This window comes from Nothobranchius furzeri, chromosome 12 (genome assembly GCF_043380555.1).
Source record: "Nothobranchius furzeri strain GRZ-AD chromosome 12, NfurGRZ-RIMD1, whole genome shotgun sequence".
Taxonomy (NCBI): Eukaryota; Metazoa; Chordata; class Actinopteri; order Cyprinodontiformes; family Nothobranchiidae; genus Nothobranchius; species Nothobranchius furzeri.
The window spans coordinates 46,994,026-47,020,290 of record NC_091752.1 but is presented as its reverse complement, the minus strand read 5'-3'; the positions used below and the strand labels follow the sequence as shown (position 1 = coordinate 47,020,290).

Here is a 26,265-nt window from a genome sequence, read left to right as displayed (position 1 = left end):
TGCTGATTTGTCCACTCTCTCCTTGATGGCATCCATCTTTTGTGCCAAAGAATGAATGTGCCAAAGAATGGTTCCTTCAGAATAAAGCTGACATAGCTCCGACTCCTTAAGAGTCCTTCAACAGACGCAAACAACTACCTGTTGTGACCTGGAGACATCTCGAGACTGGTCTAGTGGTGCTGCAGTTTCTCTTACGGACTTCGGTACCTTTGGGGTCCACGGACTTCCTGACATTCCGGATCTACAACGGGGGTCCCCGAAAGGGTACGTAGACACAACAGATTGCGTCTGATGCCATTTTATTAGAAATCAACTTTCTAGTTTAATGCAGACCAAATTCAATCCCACTCAGAACTCAAAAGTTTCTCCAGATACGAGGGTTCTGATAACATCACATTCACACATCATCACACCTCACATTCCATCCACTTAGATTCATTCATCACATAAAGTGTTTCTTAGTTGTCATGTTTTTAATTGTTTAGAAAATAAATTTCTTACATTTTATAAACTTGACTATCTGAATTAATACGAAGTGTGTTACGATCCCTGAATAAACAAAGAATCTTAATTCTTCTGGTTAAACTTTCAAAGATCAATCAGGGTAATGATTATATATATATATATATATATATATATATATATATATATATATATATATATATATATATATATATGGAATCATCACATCATATTGATCATAATTAAAACCCAAAATACACGTGTAGTCTAACCCTACATATTTGGCGAGCCAGCCAGAAGGATTGACAGTCTGGACACTTTTTTAAAAACAGCTAAAGACCCTTTTATTAAAAGTTGCTTTTACCTAAATCTTTTATTTTCTTATATTTAACTCAAATTTGTAATCATTGTTCATTTGTTTTATGGTATTTTATAATTTTATGACTTGATTTTTTTTAATGTATTTCTGTTTTAAGATCAATATGATTTGACGACTTTATGATGTTTTGTTTTGATCTATGTGGAGCACTTTGTGATTTTCTGTCTGTGATGAGTGCTAGATAAATAAAATTGATTTACTTACTTTACCTCCAAGCACCTTTAATCTGTTCTTTATTGTAAAACAATAACAACTCGAACTAGCTCATTTCCCACTAATGGCAGAATCCTTAAAACATAGTTGATTATTTGTGAAACTTTTGTCTAATTTGTGTAAGTCAGAACATTGATTTCAGCACTTTATTTATTTATTTAGGCCTATTTGTTTTGCATCTGGACCATGTAGGAACTGGTCCAGCTCAAAAACTACAACTGGTGTGCCTTCTTTTCTCTCTCTTTCTGCAAGTCTAGAAGCGGATTGTTGAACATCCTGTAGCATTCGTTTTTAGGAACTTTTCCCCCACCTCTCTTCCTTTCCTCTCCATTCTTTCTTTTTCATTTCCATCTCCATCTGTTTTGGGATTAAAAATAAATTGAAAGCAAAACAAATTGTCAGTTTGGGGAAGAGTTTTGCGGGAGACGGACATTTGAGTTTACAGTGGTGCAAGAGTGCGATTTTCTACTTTCCTTCTTTCAGAACCATTTAGATTATTCGTCTTCGTCTTCGTCTTCCTCCGCTTATCCGGGTCCGGGTCGCGGGGGCAGCATCCCAATTAGGGAGCTCCAGGCCATCCTCTCCCCGGCCTTGTCCACCAGCTCCTCCGGCAGGACCCCAAGGCGTTCCCGGACCAGATTGGAGATGTAACCTCTCCAACGTGTCCTGGGTCGACCCGGGGGCCTTCTGCCGGCAGGACATGCCCGAAACACCTCCCCGGGGAGGCGTCCAGGAGGCATCCTGACCAGATGCCCAAACCACCTCAACTGGCTCCTTTCGATCCGGAGGAGCAGCGGTTCTACTCCGAGTCCCTCCCGAATGTCCGAGCTCCTCACCCTATCTCTAAGGCTGAGCCCGGCCACCCTACGGAGGAAACTCATTTCGGCCGCTTGTATCCGCGATCTCGTTCTTTCGGTCATTACCCAAAGCTCATGACCATAGGTGAGGATTGGGACGTAGATCGACCGGTAAATCGAGAGCCTGGCTTTCTGGCTCAGCTCCCTCTTCCCCATGACAGATCGGCTCAGCGTCCGCATCACTGCAGACGCCGAACCAATCCGCCTGTCGATCTCCCGATCCCTCCTACCCTCACTCGTGAACAAGACCCCGAGATACTTAAACTCCTCCACTTGAGGAAGGACCTCTCCCCCGACCCGGAGGTGGCAAGCCACCCTTCATTTATTTTGTTATCTCATTTTCTGTCACGTTTGTAAATATTACTTTATATATTGAAACAATGCGCTGAAGCTTGATTTGAAAAAAAAAATTCATGAAGCAAATTGAAATCTCTATTTTTGCCAAACAAATCTTGTTTAGAAATTGTCCTTAAATCGTTCATCCCTACCAGAGAGTGTTTCTGAGAAGAAGAAGAAGATCTAGTTTCCCTCCTAAGCCAAGCTAAGCCAACTTTATTTATAAAGCACTTTAAAAACAGCCCTCACTGACCAAAGTGCTGAACATAAAAACATAAAAGCATAAATCAGAATAAAATAGAATACAGCATAAGGTTAAAAGCACACTAAAATAAAACACTAAAATCAAATAGAAATCCAAAACTTTATATGGTGACAAAAGCCAAGCTAAAATTGTGGGTCTTTAAAGATGATTTAAAAGTATCCCGTGAGGAGGCCTTTCTAACATGTGCCGGCACAAAAAAACAAAAACACTGGATAAGTACTCGTACCACACAAGGTCGGTGAAACCTCTGGACAGGTGGATAGTGGGAGGACAGCTGCTCAGCATGGACAGGATACACTCCAGGTACAGCAGCTGCAGGAGCTGATTGTCACTAAAGTATAAATGCTAAATTAGACATGCAGGAAGTCGATACAGCGTTCAGGTCCAAATCTGCTGTCGTACCTGTCCACAAACTCCAGCTTTTCACAGAAAACTGTCAGAACTGTCACCACATCTTCCCACAGAGCCTGGCTGGTGGGGGAAACATCTGCATGCACACACGCACGCACGCACGCACGCACGCACGCACACACACACACACACACACACACACACACACACACACACACACACACACACACACACACACACACACACACACACACACACACACACACACACACACACACACACACATTTAGCATTCATTTATACATTATTCAGCAACCACTGGGAAATAAAGGCAATTACTGAAAGGATTCTATAAAAGTATCAATATTGATTTTCTTCTAGCACAATTTCCAATCACAAGTAAACACACGAGATTCATGGTTATTGCTAAATGTGTGTCTACCAAAGGAACCAACTTTACTGTCAGAGATGTTAGCAAGTCTCCTGATATCAACCTCAGAATGAAGAGATCTAACATCCCCAGTCTCTCTCTCTCTCTCTCTCACACACACACACACACACACACACACACACACACACACACACACACACACACACACACACACACACACACACACACACACACACACACACACACACACACACACACACACACACACACACACACACACACACACACACACACACACACACACACACACACACACACACACACACACACACACACACACACACACACACACACACACACACACACACACACACACACACACACACACACACACACACACACACACACACACGCACAAACACACACACACACACACACACACACCTGCAGAAATATTTTCATAAACAAAAATGAAGTACCTTTTTTCTGCAGAGGCGTTGCAGTCACTTCATCACCTTCTGCACCCTGAAGAACAAAGAAATACAAAGATTCTTATGTTTATGGCTTTTGGGGGTTTTGATGTAAAAAATGAGAATTGTCTAACTGCTGCTAGAAAAACTAGGCATTAGAAGTCCAGCTATTGTAAACAAGTGATTTTGATAAAAAAAATCGGGTTTTACTGATTCTTTTTCATGAGACAAAACTTTAGGATCAAATGCAGATCAGATGTGCAGACTGACTCATCAGAGTGAGCAACAGAAGAGCAAAAGTTAAAGGTAGAATATGAAACAATAAAAAAAAGATATATTCAAATAACTAATACTGCCACAGGGCGTTTAAAGGTGTGCAAAATAGAGGTACAGTATTTCTTTTAAAAGCTATATTTTAAATAAAAACTAATCACATTTTTATTTAGACACTGGGTTTATGTTTAAATCTACCAGCCAAGGGAGGGCACCATAGCAGGTTGCCAAACAATTCGTTCAGCACAGCAAGGCTGGCACTGTGGAAATTGGTGAACTCAGCAAGTCAAGCAGCTGGTTCTGAGCCCAGAAGATGTTATCCTTGTCAGAAGAGACGCAACTATAGAAGATCTAAAACCAGAGTGAGTTTAGGTGAAGATGACAACAGGTGAACCCAAATAAAAATATCACATTTTGGCAGCAAACCTGGTATCCCGATGGCTGGAGGCCTTGTTATATTGATGCAACTACAATTTTCACACACTAGATGTCCCTTTCGTGTTCGTGTTCTATATTCCACCTTTAAGCCAGTTTGCTGCTCCGGAGCATCCGAGTAGCTGTCAACAGTGGCCTCAGATATGCAGCTGTGGCTGTCCATTGTAGTGTCTGTTGTAAACAATATATAATAATGCATCTATGAAAGAATAACATAATATTGTGTTTCTGTATTGGGTTTTGAATTATAAAATTATTGAGAGTCAAATGAAGCATTTCAGTCTGGCAAGCCAACAGAAGGGCATTGTCTACCTCTCAAGATAACCTTTGACCTCATAGGCACATGGAAAAAGCATCCTAAAGCCTGCCGCACACGAGAGCAATCTGCTGAGCAAACGGTCCTTCGAGGCTGTTTGCTCAGCAGATTGCTCGCTGTGTGCGCCTGATTTTCACTGTTTTCTGCCTCATGAGAGGCTGAGCCAAATATCTGACCAGTCAGATATTTTCCGCCTCACAGAGGGTAGACACTCACCATGTGCGCACTACGTGAGCTGCTGGCTGAGCTTAACTATTTTAGTGGCCAATCAAAACGCGTTCTCTGCTCACATGACCCCAAGATGTATTCGGATGCAGGCCCCTGCCTTGTCTGTGTGTCTGAAAAAGAAACAAAACGGTACCTTGCGGGTCGATGGGCCCACTGTTTCCTTTACCCTCTCGAAGGATCCGGGCGGCGGTACTGTCGGAAGAATTCTGGGTCTTCCAGGCGCATCTCTTGGGAGTAAATTGGCATAAACTCCTTGCTTGACCCAGTCTTCCAGCCACCGTTCCCACACTTTCCTAACCTTGAAATGCCGGTGGCTGCGGCGCTTCATCAACAAAACAAGTAGAGGCATTTCTTCCATTTTGTTTATTTTCTGACGTGCAGACGGGGGGCTGCCTTCTTGGAATCATGTGATCAGAGAACACGCTTTGATAGGTCACTAGAATAATTCAGCTCAGCCGGCAGCTCACGTAGAGCGCACACGGCGAGTTTCTACCCCCCGTGAGGCGGAAAATATCTGACTGGTTAGATATTCACCTCAGCGTCTCGTGAGGTGGAAAACTCAGGCGCACACAGCGAGCAATCTGCTGAGCAAACGGTCCTTCGAGGCCGTTTGCTCAGCAGATTGCTCTCGTGTGCGGCAGGCTTCAGGAATCTGTTGTTTTCCAAACCACATGTAGCATCTAAGATAAGGCTGCGACTGCAGAACTTGTTTACCTTACGTGGCCAGATGATCAGCTCTGGCTGAAACGGCTACTCTGATGCAGAATGACCTTATGTGGAATAAAATGAGCCTCAATTCTCATATGACACAATGAGCCATTGGTTAGCTACTCTGAGGAGAGTATGCATGAATCTGTATCGACATGACCTGGATTGTAATAAACCTGTTAACTTTTTTCATTTAAACGTTGTCATTAGTGAGTCACATCACTCCAAGATTCAGGACCAGCTCAGCATGACAATTAGCCATGCCATCAAGTTAGGAATGGTCAAAGGTCACTTTTCTAATTATTTTGTAGAATTCCAGATGTAGACAACATTTCAGACAGCTACTGTGAACATTGCAGCAGGTTCCTTCTGAGGTTAGAGGTCAATGCTCATGACCATAGATAAGAATTATGGTGAAAAATCACCCAGCAAATTGAGAGATGCGTTTTCTGGCTCATCTTCCTCTTCACCCCAACAGACTGGTTTCATATCTGAATCACTGCAGACAACACCCTGGTGATGCTGAATTCAATTCACTTTATTTATCCGTTAGGAACTTCATTTGCAGTCAGAGTGTCAGCACAACACATAAAAACAGCATCAAAACACTCATACACATACACTCAATTTAAAAGACTACTCACATCTACATACACTTAAAGGAATTTAAATAAGGAATATGATAATAAAAGGTTACCAGTTCAATCTAGATTTACCGTAGTGTTGGTCACAGTCTTTTTTGCTGGGGCATGCTATTTAACAGGCGGATTGAAGAGGGAAGGAAGCTGGAGGAGGCCCTTCTTGTCTTCGCTGGGAGGGCCCTGAACCGCCGGCCTGATGTTAACTGGGTGTAATGGGAGTGGAGAGCATGTGACGGGTCTGTGGAGATCTATGTGCCTTTTCTGAGAACTGAAGTGTTGTGTGTGCTGGTAAGGGACTGCTGCTCCTGACCGATGAGTTTACTGCTTATCCTGATTATTTTATTGAGCATGTCACGCTGAGCAATTGTGAGTGAACCAAACCAGGCAGAAATGTTGAATGTAAGAATTGGTTCGATAAAGCATCTATAGAACGCAGCAAGGATGGTTTGGTGGACCTGAAGTTTGCAGAGTTTTCGTAGAAAATAGAGGCGCCGTTGACATTTAGCAAAAATGTGTTCAGTATTGTGTTGGAATGTGAGTTTGTCGTCTTATATGCAACCGAGATATTTGTATGAGTGAACCTTTTCAACAATTTGGCTGTTAACAGTGAGTGCAGGGATGGATGGAGAAGGGCCACGGTTGAAGTTAATGACTATTTCTTTGGTCTTGGAGATGTTTAGGTCCAGGCAGTTCACTGTACACCAAAGTGAGAAAGAGTCCAGCTCTTTTTGCAGCATTCCTTCAGTGTCAGTAGTGTCCATGATCAGTGTGTCGTTGAATATTTAATGTAGGTGATTCCTGGGGTTGTGCTCCTGCAGTCATTGGTGTATAAGATGAACAGGAGTGGAGAGATGACTGAACCTTGTGGGGAACCAGTGGAGAGTGACCTGACAGTACTGTGATGGTCGTTCACCCTGACCCTCTGCTCCCTCCCTGTTAGAAAGGCGAGGACCCAGAGGATGAGATGAGGGTTAAAATTCAGGTTCAGCAGTTTACGTCCCATAAGATGTGGCTGTACTGTTTTAAATGCACTAGAGAAATCCACAAAGACCAGGTTGACAAGTGACTTTGGCTTTTCCAGGTGGGTGAGGGTCACATGCAGCATAGTTAGTACAGCATCATCCACCCCTCTGTGTGGTTGGTATGCAAACTGCACTGGGTCCAAACATGCACCCACATTAACCAGCAGCTGGGCCATTACGAGCCTCTCAAAGGTCTTCATGACCAGTGATGTTAGGGCTACAGGTCAAAAGTCACTGTTGATGCCTGGGCTGTTCTTCTTTGCCAAGGGGCAGATGATAGAGGACTTCCAGATGGAGGGGATGGAGTGCTCAGCTAGCGAACGGTTAAACAGGGAGCAGAAAACTCCAGCCAGCTGACTGCCACAGACCTTCAGCAGACGACCAGAGATCCTGTTTGGTCCTGAGGCCTTGTTGGGGTTGATCCTCTTTAGTGTGCTCTCCATGTCCACAGGCAGGAGCTGCAGGTTCTCAACGGTTTGGGACAAAGTGGCTAGCTCTGCCACAAGCTGCTCCCTCTCCTGGGTAAAGTCATGTTGATCAAACCTGCAGAAAAAGTTATTTAAGTGGTCTGCCATGCGAACGCACGCCTCTGCAGGGAGCCCAGATGATGTCACTCTAGAAGGGAGCCCAGCCAGGGTTTTCACCCCCTGCCAAGCATCCCTGGCTCTACCGTGGTTAAAAAGCCTCTCCACCCGGTCTTTACAGACCCTTTTAGCCGCTTTGATTTCCTTGTTCAGTTTGTTTTGGATAAGTTTACCCTCTAGTCTGTTCCCCGAGTTAAAAACTACTTTCTTTTGATTCAGAGTAGTTTTAAGTGATTTAGTGATCCAGGGCTTATTATTTGAAAACATTTTAATTGCCGTCATGGGAACCAGCATGTCCACATAAAAGGAGATGTAAGATGATACTACATGTGTAGCTTCCTCTAAGGTGTTGCCTGTGGTCAGCTCCTCCCACAGAGTACAATCAGAACAAGCCTGAAGAGTGTCCGGCACCTCACTATTCCACTGTTGGATGTGCTTTTTCACAACACCCTCTCTCTGTAGCTTGGTGCGATATGCTGGGACTAGGTGGATGATATTATGGTCTGCTGTGCTGAGTGGTGGCTTCTTATAGGCTCTGAATGCGTCCTTAATATTGCCATAACAGAGGTCGATTGTTTTATCGCCTCTAGTAAATGGCCTGTATTTGATATAGCGCCTTCTAGAGTCCTGGAACCTCCCAAGACGCTTTACAACACAATCAGTCATTCACCCATTCACACACACATTCACACGCTGGTGGGGATGAGCTACAATGTAGCCACAGCTGCCCTGGGGCGTACTGACAGAGGCGAGGCTGCCGAGCACAGGCGCCATCGGTCCCTCCGACCACCACCAGCAGGCAACGTGGGTTGAGTGTCTTGCCCAAGGACACAACGACAGCGACAGACTGAGCGGGGCTCGAACCTGCAACCTTCCGATTACGGGGCGAGCACTTAACTCCTGTGCCACCGTTGCCCCTGCACAGGAGTTAGCGAGGTGGCACAGGTGACATGCTGTTGTTAGGTTGAGAGAGTTTTATTCGGTCTACAGCCATTGTAGTCCCCAAGGACAAACACGGGTGAGTCGGGGGAGGCACCTTCCAGCCTTTGAACACATGATGTGATGGTCTCTGATGCGCGCAACACATTACCCGATGGAGGGACATAAACAAGCACTAAGGTGAGCTGACCAAACTCGCGGGGGGAGATACTTGGGTCTAAAAGTTAGTGCCAGCATTGTACAGGCAGAGTCGGCTACAGTGGCTGTTCTGCTCCACGCCTGATTGATGTACACACAGACCCCGCCCCCATGTCTTTTCTGACTGTTCCCGACGTCTCGGTCCAGGCATACTGGAGTCCCGAAGCCGCTGAGGGAGAGCTGTGAATCTGCGATAGTGTTATCCAGCCAAGTCTCTGTGACACAGGTCAGCCCAGCGTTTTGGTACACCCACCATCATGATGTCATGAATGATTACATGAGCCGCTTTCCTCCGACTGTAAATACAGTTCCTGCTCCTCACCTACTGCAAAACATAATAATTGGCAATGGGGCTAAAAAGGCGACATTCTACATCAACAAAGTTCTGCAACAATAGACTTTTGTCCCTACAACCCCTTCCTGCCATGTCTGGGTGATCGTACCATACTGCTGGAAAAATGGGAGCAAATGTTGTGAAATTACTTGTTGGTGCTTTCTGTGCTGAGAGATGACGGCTTGAGGAGAGAAAACAACGGCTTCTCCTGCGCATGCTTGGGACCGTGGGACGTCTGCTTTACAAGCTACTAGATGAAGTTACTACTATGGAGGACGCCGTTAAGGCTTTGAAAGCTCACTTCAGTCCTCAATGGAATGCTGCTGCTGTACAATTTTTTCTGAAAACATTTTCTGCAGCAACCTGACACCTACACTCACCTAAAGGATTATTAGGAACACCATACTAATACTGTGTTTGACCCCCTTTCGCCTTCAGAACTGCCTTAATTCTACGTGGCATTGATTCAACAAGGTGCATTCCTCGGTTGTAACGAGTGGTTATTTCATGGTGTGCAGCGAATGATTCATCCTGTGTGATTGTTATCAACCACATCTTGTTTTATGCTGTAAGTTGTTTTGTACAGAATGTGTCCCATCTGACCTCTTGTCTGTGCCGCAGCTGTAGCGTTAGGTCTCCCAGTATCTGGCTGAGCGTGGCCCTCACTGCTGTGTTGATGCTGCGCTGGTGACAGCTGGACATGTAGGTCTCAATACACACCTGGGACAACCACACACACACACACACACACACACACACACACACACACACACACACACACACACACACACACACACAGAGACAGAGAGAGAGAGAGAGAGAGAGAGAGAGAGAGAGAGAGAGTCAATCAGTGGGCATTTCACTGTGAGGTCTGAACCATCTGGAAGATTGATATGAAGTTTCTATGGAGTCACAGATTGATATGGTGACCAGACATGAGAGCAGCAGTAACAAGATGTACCAGGCCAGAAGGTCCCACAGAAAACAAATATGGCACCAACAGTGCAACATATCCAAAGGCCAGTATTTACTTTTAATTTGCAAACACAAACATCCCATCTGTCTGGCCTCCAAACAAGAAGTGCATAAATGTCATATAATCATCTCTTGTTAAATCCCGAAGTGTTTAATTATGTGTGCATTAATCAATGATGTGTTAAAATGAATATTTTTCCTGTATTGATCCATTTCAGATCTTAAACTACACCGGATCAGTGTTTGTTGAGTTAACAAGTTAATCTATCAGCGTACTCATACATCATAAGACTAATATTAAGGTTTTAACATTCACTTCACATAAATGTTTAAAACATTTCCACTTCACACTGAGAACTAACCTCTCTGAGGATCTGAGTGTGGGTGTGATTTCTGAGGTATTTTGGTAACGCATCTTAAGCGTGTAAAAAAACTTAATGTCTATATTTTTTTTTAAATTGTAAAATAGTTTAACTCGTAGGTCACCATTGTTGTTAGCGCCGCACTGCACTCTGGGTAGTGACATCATATTGTTGTACCTTAGTTTCACCGGCCGGCTTTGGGACCCTGTAGTGACTGTTCAGCGACATCAACATGTCATCTGTTCAGCCTTTTCACTTTGAACCAGAGTGAAACATGAATGAGGACATCACTGATGATGTTTCACAAAACGAGCATCAACATGAAGAGCAAGAAGGGCGGGATGAAGCGAGTGCAGGACAAAACCGGTGGTGGGTGTGCTGCAAATGGGTCTCAATGGTAACCGAGAGGGAGAGCGTTTGTTGTCAAGAGCTCACATTTTTGTCAACAGAAGTTAACAGTAAACTATCGTGTGATCAAACTTAATCTATTATGAATGATTTGGGAGAATATTAGCATCCAGAGCTGCTGTAAGCTTTATACACTAAACAAAAATATAAACACAACACCTTTGTTTCTGGTCTGATTTTTCATGAGATGGACTTAAAGATCTAAAATTCATTCCAGATACACAATATTACCATTTCTCTCAAACATTATTCACAAATCACATCTAAATGTGTGATAGTGAGCACTTCTGCTTTGCGGAGATAATCCATCCCACCTCACATGTGTGCCACATCAAGATGCTGATCCGACATCATGAGTAGTGCACAGGTGTACCTTATACTGCCCACAATAAAAGGCCACCCTAGAGGCTGCAACAGCAGCCTCTAGTTTAAAGCTTAAGTAGCTTAACAAAAATCATGCACAGTCGCAGTTGACCTAAATTGCCGAGACTAGCTTCCCCTCCTCGTGTCTGCAGGTCCATCCTCAGAATCTGAAAATTTGCAAATGACACAGGAAAATGCTTGAATAAAGCCAAAAATGGGTGTGGGGGTATTTTTAATGAGGAAATGACAAAAAGTGGATTTTCCATTATATGGAACCTTTAAATAAAACTGTTTGATATTATAGAGAAAACAAAGAGATCCAGCTGGAGGTTCTGATGCTGACAGGTAATAAATACACTGGTTAGTGATGACTGGTCTGTTTGAGGAATATCAGATCAGTTCTGCTGACTCAGCAGCTGAAGTGGAGCTGGAGAGTTTTATGAACTCTGAAGATTTTACCTGAGAGAGCCGCAGGATGGATTCTCCGTTGATGTCAAACCTTGGTGAGTAGGTGATGCACAGCAGGACCTGAACACACAGCAAACAAGTAAGATACACACACCAAAGATCCAAACACAAATAGACACACACCCTGAGTAATCACACAAACACAAACCCTGAGTAGACGCACACACAAAACACACACACACACACACAACACACACACACACACACACACACAAACCTTGAGTAGAGACACACAGGCACGCATACTTGTATTTATATGACTGTGTAGACCTCCACTGACTTGCATTCAGTTTAGTGTGTGAGCCTGTTGGGTGGAGAGTCCTCACTGGCCATTATTTCTGTTTAATAACTGAACTAGTCAATCCTTAGTTTTGTTAAATAAATCAGTTTGTTGAATCAACTCCTAGATCGGGTTGTAACAAGTGACTCCTATGCCCGACCCTAACCATAACCTTAAAGGGAAATTCCACCCAAATTTGAAATGTTGTCTGTTGACATACCATAAATCCTCTAATATTGGCCTGCACTCCCTTACCGGCCAACTCTCCTACATTAACCGGTCTCACTTTCAGGGAGGGTAAATAAAGGCCGGGCTCTAATGGTGGCCGGCTTTACGGCACTAACCTAACAGCAATTTTGATAACTTTAAAGTACGACTGATTTTAAAATATTTTAATAAATAGCATACTTTCCCACTGTTAATAAATTAGTCTCACAAAACACAACGGCAAGTCTGATCACATATAAACAATAGAGTCACTTCCCGCTTCCTGTTTTCAAGTCCCGCGTGATGTCGTGACTATCGCGTGACTTTCCAAGTAGCGCTCAGTGGCGCGGTGCGGCACGTCGTGTGAGACCACTTCACTTCTCAATACTGCCTCCGGTTTACCCCAGGTTGTGTTTACTTTGTTGACTGGGTGTAAAAATAGCCAAATTCCGTGCGATCAGGACAAAAACAAACGTTCTTGTTTTCGTGTCCCGAAAGTAGTGCCCCACAAAGGACTTAACTTACTGGACGAAGACGGAATAGTGAATCATGGTCTCTGTAAGATGAGCAGAAACGAAACAGAAAATGCTACAGCTAGCAGTGATCATTTCATCACAGGTAAAGCTTACTAAAGGAAGATTATTTTACTTCAAACCAAACGAGACACGAACGGTTAAACTTTGCAGCATTAAGGTGTCTGTTGCCTTTTGTTGTGAATCAACCCAATTATCACCAAGTGTTTACAATGCACTACTGGCATGTTTGCTATGTTAACATAGTGGCATTTATCCTGAAACAACAGTTTGTTGTAAATGTTCTATATGCATATGTACTGTACATTTTCAATAAACAAACCTGTTTTATAGTTTGAAGTAAATACAAAATCTTGTTTTTATCCATTCTACTGGTCGTTTATTTAGCCCAAATGGAAATTGAGGCCTGCCTCTAATTCTGGTCCCCTTCCAATAAAGGCCTGAACCAGGATGCACTTGCGCAAATAAAGACCGGGCCTGTATTAAGAGGATTCACGGTATTCCCCAGCGTTAGATAAGTGGGAAAAAACACGTATCTAACCAGCCCAATCATTCCCCTGACCCGGCTTTACTCCCTTCAGTTTAGCTTAGTATGAAACATTGAATGGCTCCAACTAGCATTGTGAGTAAAAAAAATCTCTAAAATCTACTGTAGTGTCCCAACTCTGCTTAGTGATTTAAATAAATCAGACTGACTGCAAGTGAAAATAATAAGTAGCCTAAAGGAATCATAGGTGCCATTTTAGACTTGGGACTACATTATGACAAAGCACAGCTGTAAGCCTCCGCTGGCAGTCCCAAAGACAATTGTTTCTAAACACAGATGCACATGCTGTTAGCTATACTAAGCTAAACTGAAAGGAGTACAGCCGGGTCAGGAGAATGACAGGGCTGGTTAAACATTATTTTTTCCCAATTACCTAACTCTGGAAAATATGTCAACAGACAACATTTGACTTTGGGGTGGAATATCCCTTCACCCACTGTGGTTCTATTCCTAACCCTAACTAACTTCAACTAAGAATTAATACACACCAAACCTCTAGAACCAGCTTTTAGGGTGATTCAGTGTGGATCAGTAAAATGTCCCCACAATGTAAAAATGTTCACACGTTACAGGTTAAAGTCAAAATTTGTCCACTTAAACAAGCGCGCACACGCACACACGCGCGCGCGCGCACGCACACACACACACACACACACACACACACACACACACACACACACACACACACACACACACACGCGCGCACACACACGCGCACACACACACGCACACAGACACACTGAGTGAAAGACAAACTGAACTTTAAATCGGACCTTAAGGGGCCCAGAACCTGGAATCTATGAGCCCACATTACATTATCCTGTCTCATCACTTCCCTGGTTGCAGATCTCACCTTCATGACCTCCACCTGCAGGTCCTCATGGAGAGTGGGCGTGACTCTGAGAGCCTCCAACATCTGGCTGAGCAACTGTTTCTCCAGAAGCTCCACCTCAGACCCAACCCCGCCCAGGAACCGGTCATCACACAGGAGCTTCTGATGGAGACACACAGATCACACTTAACGCTAGGAGTTGATGTACCGTATATTCCGGACTATTAGCCGCTACTTTTTTCCCACGCTTTGAACCATGCGGCTTATAATGAGGTGCGGCTTTACTGAATATTTTCTTTCACCTGCCAGGGGGCGCTGTAGCAGAAAGTGAAACAGGTGGAAGTCAAAAGTGGAAATCGAAGAAAGTGCTCATTTTAATTTAGCACATGCAAGCAGCCGGCACGACGAAGATTTTTTTTTAAATCCATACCCCCCTCATCATGGAAACTACACGTATGAGTTCATATGTTGCCGCATTTAAGTTGAAGGCCATCGATCTGGCAGTAAAGGAGGGAAACAGTGCTGCCGCACGTAAGCTTGGCATGAATGAATCCATGGTTCGGCGCTGGAGACGGCAGCGGGAAGAACTCATTCAAGCCAGCTTCACCCGGGGATGATGACAGCAACACGGACAGCGACACTGACATCGCCACAGAAAAGGTATGTGACGAAGCTCTTCTGAGGCTGTTCAACTCCGACACTGAAGAAGAGGACTTTAATGGCTTTAGTGCGCAAGAGGAAGATGAGAGCGAATAACTTCTTCTGGTAGGCAAGTGTGTTTTATTTACTAACCAGGCATGTTTTGTGTGCAGTTTTTATTTTCTAATCATCCAGGGCTTACTAATGCTGTGTCAGCGCTATTCTTTTCTTCTAAACATGCAAATTACCGGTAATAACGTGTCAGTTCTGTTTTTATTTTATAACCATCCAGAAATATGAATGCTATCAGTGCTGTTTTCTTTTCTAAACTTGCAGGCACGTTCACCCGTGTTTAAAATTTGTTTTGTTGAATTAAAACAACGAAAAACTTGTGTAGCGTTTTTCTGTCTAATTATCTTATGTTATGGCCGTACATGCGCTGTGCACCGGAGACCCGCATGTGGCTGCTGCGCCGCGGCTTGTATTCGAGTGCGGCGTGTGTGTATAGAAAACCCCTTTTTTTTTGTTGGTGCGGCTTTTATTGAGGTGTGCTCTATAGTCCGGAAATTACGGTAGTTCAGATGAAAGGAGAGATGTGGGGTTATCCTGAACCTGCATGCCAGCCAGAGCTGTCTGTCCCAGTTTGGTGTTCCTGGACTCCAGAGCCATCTGGAGAGGCAGCAGACATCGTCCTCTGAAGACAAACACAGATCAGAGCCACCAAAACTGTTATTATGAGGAAAACCTGTCCATTCTCCACTGATAAACTGATCATGAGCCAGTGTTGATTTGGTGAGGAGGATGGCGTAAGACTTTTGTCATTTCATGAGTCCAACAAAGAGTAAGACAAAGAGCTGCTCGCCTCCGTCAGTGTGCCCCAGGGGAGTTGTGGCTACATTGTAGCACATCCCCACTAGCATGTGAATGTGTGTGTGAATGGGTGAATGACTGCCCAAGTGCCTTGGGGGTATCACTTCCTGATCCCTATCAACTGTTGTTGACAAATTTAGACAAAGCTGCATTTGAGAAGTTTAAAGGGCTTACCAGTAGTCCCTCTAAGAATCACTCCCTCACTCAGATAAGTTAACTCTTAGTGTGAAGTTCAAATATTATAACAGTTATGTAAAGTGAAAATTTTAAACAGATTATAAGAAGCACAAATGTTTTAACATTATTAATATTATGAGGTGAGAATATACTGATAGATTAACAATAAATCAACAAATAATAATCTGGTGTAATTTAAGATCATTACAGGAAAATATTCATTTTAACCCACACTGTAAAGTATAGGACACATTAATGAATCACTTTGGTTTTAAACAAATTGTTCATCCAACAGAATATGAAGTTTTAAAGTCATTTATGTCAGGGAAGATTTTATTCAGAGGGTAAAAGATAAGGAGGCCTGCATCTTGCAGCCTTGAGGACTCATGCAGGAATACATGAGTAATACTCACGCAGGATTTGCTAAGAATGTTGGATCAAGTTTATCTCAGTTGAGTTAACATCAACTCCCCATCCAGAGACTGGGTATGAAGCCCCAATGAGTGAAACAACACCAAAGGAGGCAGCAACTGAACTGAGAGACAGGGTAATGGCACAAATGGACACCAGGCAACCTCAACGGCAACTACAACGGCTGAGATAAGTACCATCCGAAATCCTTGAAGATGTGAATAATTGAGAACAATTCCTACAACCAACATCACTGAAACCAATGAGCTGATATACACTTCAGCAGCAATGATCCTTGAGATGCCTGGCTATAAGTGCAAGAGCAACCATGTGAAACCCACCATAGAAGAGAAGGTTGGAGGCAACACAGAGAGAAGTGAGCCAGGTGTCAGCAAGGTTAAATGAGAAAACCAGGGCTCAAGAGCTGCAGCCAGATACCCATACCTGAAGCTTTCCATCTATCAATCATCTATCTATCTATCTATCTATCTATCTATCTATCTATCTATCTATCTATCTATCTATCTATCTAGTCACTGGATACAGTTAAGGAGACGTGTGAAAGGAGGACGCTGGGGAAGATGACCACAATCTTAAAAAAACTCCCACCCACTGCATTCCACTGTGGAGACCATGGACAGCTCCTTCAGGGGAAGACTGAGCCATCTGCTACCGTAGATCATTCATCCCCTCTGCAGTAAGAGTGTATAACTCCTTAGTTTAAGGCGTACTGGCATTATCCTGTTACACAATAACACCAATGCAATATTCAGTATGTGTTCAGTACTCGTTCAATACCAGCTTTACATGCAATTTTCTATTCAAGTTTATTTATATAGCGCCAAATCACAACAAGAGTCATCTCAAGGCACTTCACATAATAAACATTCCAATTCAGGTCAGTTCATTCAGCCAATCAGAAAAAAGGTTTCCTATATAAGGAATAATACTAATTTACATAGTGTGTCCATGTCTCTTGCAGTATGTTGCAGAGTGTAGGAACCAAAGTTTTTTCCTTTTTTATTTGTGGTTTTTAGCGGTCGAAGGTTACAATTCTAGACTACTGCCTATGTGTGCACACATGTACCTTTGTTATCGTTTTTCTTCTGATTATTCCCTTAAGTGCGGGTGCTGCTGTAACAAGTGATTTTCCCCACTGTGGGATCAATGAAGTCTATTCTATTCTTCTTCTATTCTATTCTGAAGCACTGGAAACTGCCCAACAAAGACTCCAAGCCTTGGCCAGTCGCCTAAAGAGATACACGAGAGTAAGTGAAGCCAGATGAATAAACCGGCTCTTCTCGACCCAACCAGCTAAAGTGGCAGGGCAAAAGGAGAAGAAGGGGTCTTACTCCCACAAGGAACAACAGCAGACATCGAGGACAGCTAAAAGTACCTCAGTATCCCACAAGCACTTTCGATTAAATACATGCCTTGAGCTATGCTACACCTTGATGAAGCTGCAAGAAAAGGAGCCACAGCCAAATACCTACACTGAGTAATGCCCAGATCACACTATGCTGTTTTTGGCTGTCGCACAGGATTGTTCAGGTCACACTGTGAGAATTCCAGAAAGGCGGCACATTGTACGCCACAAGATTTCAGTGAGGCAGACTGACATACTGTAGGTACCACAGGATTATGATTGTAAAGACCTTTTAAAATTAGAAAAGTTATTCTATGAGCCAAAAACAAAAGGTAACTTCATTAAAAGGAGATAGATAGAGATTATTGTGTCCTCAGAGGCATCAGGAGTCTGGAGGTACTGAATAATGGATGCGTTTTTCATAATCAACATCTCCTGTGTCAGGCTGTCACAACCTGTATGTTTGAGAAAGTTAACTTTCAGCAATTTGATGAACTACAGGCCTTTAGCCTTGTTACATTACACATTCTTGTCCGGGGATTGGACCGCCAAGGCTCCCGCCTTGGTCTGCCACCCGATTCGCATTGCACCGGACCCTTCATGTTCCTCCTGCGGGTGGTGGGTCCACAGTTGGACGAGCCCATGTATCCGGTTCGGGCTGGGCCCGGCCGGGCCCCATGGGCGAAAGCCCGGCCACCAGGCGCTCGCTCACGGGCCCCAACCCCAGGCCTGGCTCCAGGGTGGGACCCCGGTAACCCTCCGGGCCGGGTACTCCGACTCTTCATTTTAACCGCCATGAAAGATCCTTCGAACCGTTCTTTGTCTCACCCTTCACCTAAGACCAATTTGTCATGGGAGACCCTACCAGGGGCACTAAGTGCCCCAGACAACATAGCTCCTAGGATCATTAGGGCACTCAAACTCCTCCACCACGATAAGGTGACGGTTCAACGAGATCGCGGATACAAGCGGCCGAAATGAGTTTCCTCCGTAGGGTGGCCGGGCTCAGCCTTAGAGATAGGGTGAGGAGCTCGGACATTCGGGAGGGACTCGGAGTAGAACCGCTGCTCCTCCGGATCGAAAGGAGCCAGTTGAGGTGGTTTGGGCATCTGGTCAGGATGCCTCCTGGACGCCTCCCCGGGGAGGTGTTTCGGGCATGTCCTGCCGGCAGAAGGCCCCCGGGTCGACCCAGGACACGTTGGAGAGGTTACATCTCCAATCTGGTCCGGGAACGCCTTGGGGTCCTGCCGGAGGAGCTGGTGGACAAGGCCGGGGAGAGGACGGCCTGGAGCTCCCTAGTTGGGATGCTGCCCCCGCGACCCGGACCCGGATAAGCGGAGGAAGACGAGACGAGACGAGACGAGACGAGACATTACACATTTCTGTAACACTGAGGGAAAACTGCAGCAACCGTCTGCATGTAATAAGCTAGTAAAAGCCTTATTAGACTCAATAAATCACAAACCCGTCGAAGATGAAAGTTTCAAAACACTGTAGTGATATTCAAGATTGTAATGGAAATAAATCAATCCAAATTAAAATCAAATGGGAGAGGAAACTACAAGATGGGATTTCAGAGAATGAATTTGATGTGTAAAACGCATTCTAGCTCTACCGGCTCTAGATCCTGGAGAGAAGATCGATGGAAGAATTGAATAAGGCGTTTCCTCACACCCCATAAAAAATAAACAGACTAAAGTGGTACAGCAATGTTGGAGGGAGTGTGGACACATCAATGTAAATCCCCCACATGTTTTCTGGTCATGTGACAAATTACACCCCTTTTGGTCTGAAGTTATTGAATCGATAGAGGAGCTCCCGCAACGACCCAGGGATCCTCGTCTGCTACATCGTGGCCTGATTCCAGACAGGCTGATAAGAAGGGAGGACATCTGCACCTTTAAAATAATGACTGCGTTCGCTAAGAAAGCCGTCACCAGGACCTGGCATAAAACAAACCCACCAGGAGCAAGTCAGTGGAAGGAGATTGTGGCCGAAATATATAGAAGGGAAGAGCTGACTTTTAAGCGGAGACTCAAAATGAACACCTTTGATAAGTGTTTGAAGAAATAGACCCTGTGAGAAACTAACTGACGACATGATAGTTGATACCCCTACGTTTTGTTTTTGTTCCTGTTAATGACCTTTTTTTTTTGTTTACTGTGTTCATGTATAAATAATAAATAAAGAGTAAAATAAGTGCTCCGAAAGAATGAGGATGAATGTGAAACTCACCGGAGCTGTGAGGAGGAAATCCTGGTTGATTCGTTGTGAGACTCCAGAGTTTCTGTAATTAAACAGAAAAAAATTGGAAAATGTTGCAATGACTGACTGTTCATATTGCAGCTGCAATGACTAATTTAGAAAACAAATTAGACTGAAACATTTTTCATGTCTCTTAAACCTAACCCTCCAGGAAAGGTGACCGTTGACCCAGGCTGATGGTTTATCCCTTGAGGTCCACGTGGCAGGGGTGAGAAGTGAGCACCACCTCCCCCCCGCCACATGGACGTCGAGGGATAAACCATCAGACCGGGTCAACGGTCACCTTTCCTGGAGGGGTCACCCGATAGGACAGTGTGAGGAGCAGCAGTAGCTCAGGAGGTAGAGCAGGTTGCCTCATGATCGGAGGGTCATGGGTTCGATTCCAGCTCCCACCAGGGGTATCCTGCTGTTGTGTCCTTGGGCAAGACACTTCACCCAACTTACCGGTGTTGGTGGTGGTCAGAGAGGCCGATGGCACCAAATGGCATCCTCTCCTCTGTCAGACCGCCCCGGGGCGGCTGTGGCTACAAAGTAGCTTACCATCACTGGCAGTGTGTGAATGTAAGAGTGCATGGAAGCGTTTCGGAGTGTCCTAAAAAGCTCTATACAAGTTTGATGTATTATTATTATTATTAAAAATATTCTGACATTTTATGGCTATAAACATATTGTGGAAAGAAGAAAATTTTTGAAAAAATGAATGAAGTTGTTTTCTCGCATTTGTCTAAAAACTTCCACCAATAACACTTCAAACCAAAAGCAGAGAAAGAACCATGCGGTTGTTTCGCTGAACTGCCACACTTCCTCATTTCCCTGGTTCCTCCGTTCATTACAATGGCGACTTGTGCGCACCTATAGAATATCCATGGCAGCCTGGAGATCTTACCAAACTTTCAAAACTAAATGTAGTTGTCGAGTTACGTTGGAAAACAAAATGAATGATTTCTTGTGTTTAAAGCGAGTTTATGCATTTATCACCACATGTAGGCTAAGCTAGGTGCTAATAATGTGAAAATAAACTAAACTGACTTCTTTATTTCAAACAAATACAACAATACATATAATAATTTCCAACTTAGACAACTTATCACAACCATAACTGATTGAAAAGGAATAGGAAGCATAGCTTATTTCACCTATCCCTAAATCAATTTGCTCATACTTAAAAAAATTAAAATATCAGAATACAACAACTTCTGAACACAACATCACAATACAACAACTCAAAAGTATCAACATCAATTACAAAAACGTTAATATATATTATCACTAGTACATTTACAAACATGTGATCGTCTTGTCTGTGTAACGTGAGGAAATATGGGTTTTCTGTCACAACGGTGGTGTTGGACTCAGCTGTGTCAAAGCTGGGTCGCTGAGAACTTTCACCCACAGATTAAGACCTGAACGCCAGCGAGTCTGGGAGGAAACCATAACATCAACCACCTGCAGTCTACCAGAAGATGTGTTTACATGAGTTGTACCCAGACCAAGTCAAAACATAAAGTTTAAACTTCTTTTTCTTGATTTTAATGTTAAAGTAACCATTATCATTTTGCTCATTATAAATGTGATTAATCAAATGAATGACTATTTAGCTTTGGGGTAATTATAATGGTTTAATGAATCCATTCTTAAATAATGTTGAGAATGTTTGTTACTGACCTTCACACACACTCAAGCACAAACATTCACACACATCCACACACACCTGCTCACAGTAAACTCCAGACACATTTGATGACGCACGTTTGCTTTGAGAAGAGAAAGGTTTTTGGTAAGTTTTCAGTCTTATGATTCAGTTCGTGTTGGGCCACGATAGAGAGAGGACTTGTGAACAACCGCTAACGGGGAACGGAGCCCATGGGCTCAATCCTCCCCCCCTCCTCTCACGCTGTTTCTGCCACGCCAGGCAGAATAGCTGAATCGCAACTTCTAACGCAGACTCATTACCGAGTCTTTTGATTTCTGAGTGAATTAACTTAAGAAAGCGCGTCGACAAAACGCTTTACCATCAACGTGTACCGAGGACAACTCTGGACCGGGTCGCAGCGCATCTTTGTCTTTTCTGCCAGCCAAGGTGCCCTGGATGAAACATCCTAAGGTGACGCCCCGGATCCGAAAGAGGGTCCAAAAGAATTCGGTGAGACAGAACACGGTGTTTAGCGTTTTGATGCATCTTTTCCAACTAAGAGCCTAAGTTTATTCAAACCATCACTTTTCACTCAGACACCTGGTTCTTCCTGAAGCAAAATCAGATGCACTCACGCACCCATCCCAGCTCATATCACTCTCACCATCACAACATTCTCAATCTTCATAAATTCATCAGAAGGTCTATTTGAGCCAGAACAGCATATCAACTGTTAAAGAGATTGTCCCACAAAGTTACTAATGTTGATTGTATTTCCTGTTTGTCAGTTTTAAAAATCATTAGTTTAATTTGAAGAATTAAAACTTTTAATCCTTCAAACTTGTTTCCTCATTGAACTGAAACACAGACACTCAGATATTATCGGCAGTTTATGGATGAAAACAACCTTTGAGTCTTCTGAACAATATAAAATTTGGTTATTGATTTATTAAAATTAATATTCCGAATTAATACGTAGCATGGTTCCTCTTTCATAAAAGAGCATAAATCCATAACGCTACATTTAGAAAAAATTCTTTATATAATTTCTTAAATTGCACTATATTTAAATTTTCTTTTATTCTTTCCTCAAGAGTATTCCATAAAATAACTCCACTAATTGAAATACACATACTTTTCAATTTTGTTCGAGCATAATGCTGCTTCAAATTTAATTCCCTTCTCAACCCTATATTCACCTCGTCTTTCTGCAAACAGATTTAAAATATTTTCAGGCAGTAACTTTTTTTAACTTTGTACATAAATAATGCAGTCCTAAATTCTATCAAATCTTTGAACTTTAAGGTTTGTAATTTTATAAACAGCCAGGCTGAAAGTGAAATATGCCAAAGGAACCAAAATCTACAATCTACAATGAAACAGACGTTTAATGCACATTAATTATTCAGATTTTTAAGCATTTAATTACACTTAAAGAGTTAGAAAAAAACGCCCCCTCAGAGTTGTCATGCATGTAAACTAGATCTATTAAATCTGAAATGGGTTTTTGGACCAGGTTGTAAACATGTTTATTTCTGCTGTGAAACTGGGATTTGCTCAGATCTGGTGCAGTCCCACCTTCATCCACTAGGGAGTGGATGAAGGTGGGACTGCAATAGCCATTCACTCTCTGCTTCGGAAAACGCAGACCAAAATGGGCCCTTGGTTTGGTTCTGATTTAAAGTAAATAAGCCAAACCGCCAAATGTTTTACCTGGAGAAGTTCTAATGAACCGAACCGAACCCAGTTGGGTTTCAGAGACAACTTGGGCTGTTGCTGTGTGTGACTCACAGTTGCTCAGCTGAGCCCATTTGGACCAAACAGAATGTTTGGAACCCTCTAAATCATGTTGTGGTCCCCCAAAGCCCGCTATTACCGATACCGGAACCGCAGACAAGACTCACCGCAGGCGAACCCGCACGCGTCTCGGATCCCTTTGTTTTTGTGACCGGACGCCTCCTTCTGCAGCTTTCGGAGGATCTCCTCCATCATAGAGCCGAACCGGGTTTAGTCAGACCGGACCACCTGCGTTGGGCCTCGCAGGTCTATTCTGAAGGTTCCGTTACAGCATCTCCGAACCACCCTGGTGATGAGCAAGATGAAGATGATTCATCCCGGTGATGTCAGGCCAGATAATCCAAGGAGGGCCAGTTCTGGTTCTGGTCAAAGAACCACAGTCTCCGATCGGAACTAGACCTCGCTTGAACCGCTCCTTTGTCCACCGGGATCCTTTTTTTCGGTCTGAGGCGGGTTGATGATCTCTGTTCCAGATGCTGGAGCTCTTCGGAGACCAGATCCGGTTCTGTCAAATCCTTAAGCCGAACTTCCTGCACGTCAGGCACGAGAAGCGTCATCAGCTGAGGGCGGAACCGGACCCGGACTCACCTGCCAACGTCTGCAATTTGGCCTGTTGTTATCATTAACGTATTATTATTATAATTATCATAATTATCATTATTATTATTATTATTATTATTATTATTATTATTATTATTATTATAAGAAAACTTAAACACCAACTGAACAGAAAAACATGTCGTCAGCTGACATAAAAACACAAGAAAAGGAAAATACCACCTGCATTAACTAAAAACCACAGAAATAATTAACCAACATTTAAAGACTCGTTCTATATGTTTTTATATTTTGTGTTTTTATTAAACTCATCTGGTGTGAGAGGAGGCATCAAAAGGTGGAGGAACTACCTGGAGTAGGACTTCCGGTCTCGAGCAGGTGTGTACCGGAAGCAGATCTCAGCTTTTTCCTTTCACAATAAAATACGATTTTTTTTAGGAAATCAAAACATAGATGTTTCAGTTTATTTGATTCAGATTTTAAAACTATTTTATAGTTTATAACATGTGTCACATGTTATATCATTACATTATAATTTACTTGGCCTACAAGAATCACTGAGGTTAGGGTGGGTAGAAACTCAAGAGGCCATATTCTGGTTCAGGATCTGAGACCAAAGCCCATTTGGAGGTCAGTAACGTTCACAGACAGATTCAGTTGTCAGACTCTAAAAACACAGGATATATACCCAAGTCTAGTCTGACAGGATGTTATTCATTCAGTCAGTCAGTCACACAAATCAGAGAGAGTTCAGCTCAGCTCATAGAAGAAAATATGTATGTGGAATAAATATCCATCCATCCATCCATCCTGTTGTGGTTAATTTTCATGATGAGCTGTGACTCAATGATAAAGTTTAAATTAAAAAAGGTAACACAATTATTTCATTCCAGTCCATGTCAGTACAGATTCATGCATGCGTCTGGAGGACATTTAAGCCCAGCCTGATATCCTCCTGACCAACGCCCAAAACACATTTTTTATCCCTTGGGGAAACTCCACTCCTATGTAGGTAGATGAGATGAGAAATGAAATGTCATCAGAGTAGTTATCCAATGGCTAGTGGTGTCATATTATCTTTAAGAACTGAGGCTCATTCTCTTCCATATAGGAAGCCCAAGTCTCCTTCCTTTCCGGTCGGGTCATGGGTCCCTGGAAGACCCCCCCCCCCCCCCCCCCAAAAAAAAAAAAAAAAAACTTTGCAAGTTAATGGGTTAAAAGAGCTGTTTTCGAATCCGCTCTGTCTTACGCCCTGTATCGCACAGCTGTTGTACTTCATTTTAAATGAAAAATGATGACGTGTGTTTTGACCACACCTGTCACGTACTTTGAAATTTATCAGCTTGTAAATGTTTGTAATTATCATGACTACAAATTGGACATCGGTACGTCGCATATGTGACGTCACCCCAGAATCTCCTCTGCCCTAGCATAACTGCTACTTATCACGTGGCCAGATTAATGGTGTTTCCTTCCTCCTGAAGGAAGGATTTGAAGTTCGCTGAACTTAAAGCCTTTTTTCCCTGTTTTTATCCGTGTCTGGTTTGATGATGTCACTTTCGTGATGTGCATTTGTAAATATATTTTTATAACATTAATGCACTGAATGGAGTGTTTTTACAGACCTTTTATGGGCAATTCCCATCTGTACCGGGTCGGCCCGGGCCGGGTAGCCCCAGTCGGCCCCAGCCTGGCCCGGTTGATTCCACACATCCTTGTCTTAAGCCCATGTGGGCTGATTCTACCCACCAATCAGAGGCTTGCTCTAATGGAAGGTGTGAATTTGCTGTCAGCAGTGGGTGTGTTGGCCCTGGTCGGCCTGAAGCAGACCCCCTCGAGAAGAGGGCTGAGAATGAGCCTTGGTTTGCCCAGAAAAATACCAGGCCACCCAGATATGTAAACAACCTACGCTACCCGGCCCGGGCCGACCCGGTACAGATGGGAATGGCCCATTAGTGAGCCACTTGGGCTTGTGCTTCACTGAGGATTTGCTCACTTCTGGGACCAGCCCCTAGCGGATGAGAGTTGAAATGCAATTTTTACCACTTCCTTGTTGGCTTCAATTTCATAGCAGAATTATGGAGGATTTGTTAATTAACAGAGAAACCCCTGTTCTCACGGTGACCCCCACCCCTGTCTTCACAGAGACTGAGACCGGTGAGAAGCTTTACT

The 26,265-nt window shown here is 43.5% G+C and overlaps 1 protein-coding gene and 1 long non-coding RNA gene across 3 annotated transcripts in view; both read right to left on the bottom strand.

Annotated features, from left to right (window-relative positions):
• arfgef3 (ARFGEF family member 3) overlaps positions 1 to 24,204 on the bottom strand; it is a 92,267-nt gene extending 68,063 nt beyond the window's left edge. The window contains exons 1-9 of one of the 2 annotated variants that reach the window (XM_070542642.1): positions 23,643 to 24,204; positions 20,076 to 20,127; positions 15,629 to 15,710; positions 14,399 to 14,539; positions 11,970 to 12,038; positions 10,006 to 10,122; positions 3,734 to 3,779; positions 2,915 to 2,999; positions 2,739 to 2,843 (exon numbers count right to left, since the gene is read on the bottom strand). In XM_070542642.1, coding sequence (XP_070398743.1) covers positions 2,739 to 2,843; positions 2,915 to 2,999; positions 3,734 to 3,779; positions 10,006 to 10,122; positions 11,970 to 12,038; positions 14,399 to 14,539; positions 15,629 to 15,710; positions 20,076 to 20,127; positions 23,643 to 23,730 — 785 coding nt within the window. In that variant the 5' untranslated portion in view covers positions 23,731 to 24,204. The remainder of the gene's footprint in view (positions 1 to 2,738; positions 2,844 to 2,914; positions 3,000 to 3,733; positions 3,780 to 10,005; positions 10,123 to 11,969; positions 12,039 to 14,398; positions 14,540 to 15,628; positions 15,711 to 20,075; positions 20,128 to 23,642) is intronic. The other variant, XM_054750434.2, reaches the window with a different exon arrangement.
• Positions 21,759 to 23,635, bottom strand: LOC139062149 (uncharacterized). The gene is made up of 2 exons (XR_011515736.1): positions 23,366 to 23,635; positions 21,759 to 23,316 (listed from the first exon to the last, which is right to left on the bottom strand). It is a non-coding gene; the product is annotated as an uncharacterized lncRNA (long non-coding RNA).
• Positions 24,205 to 26,265: the final 2,061 nt, after the last annotated feature.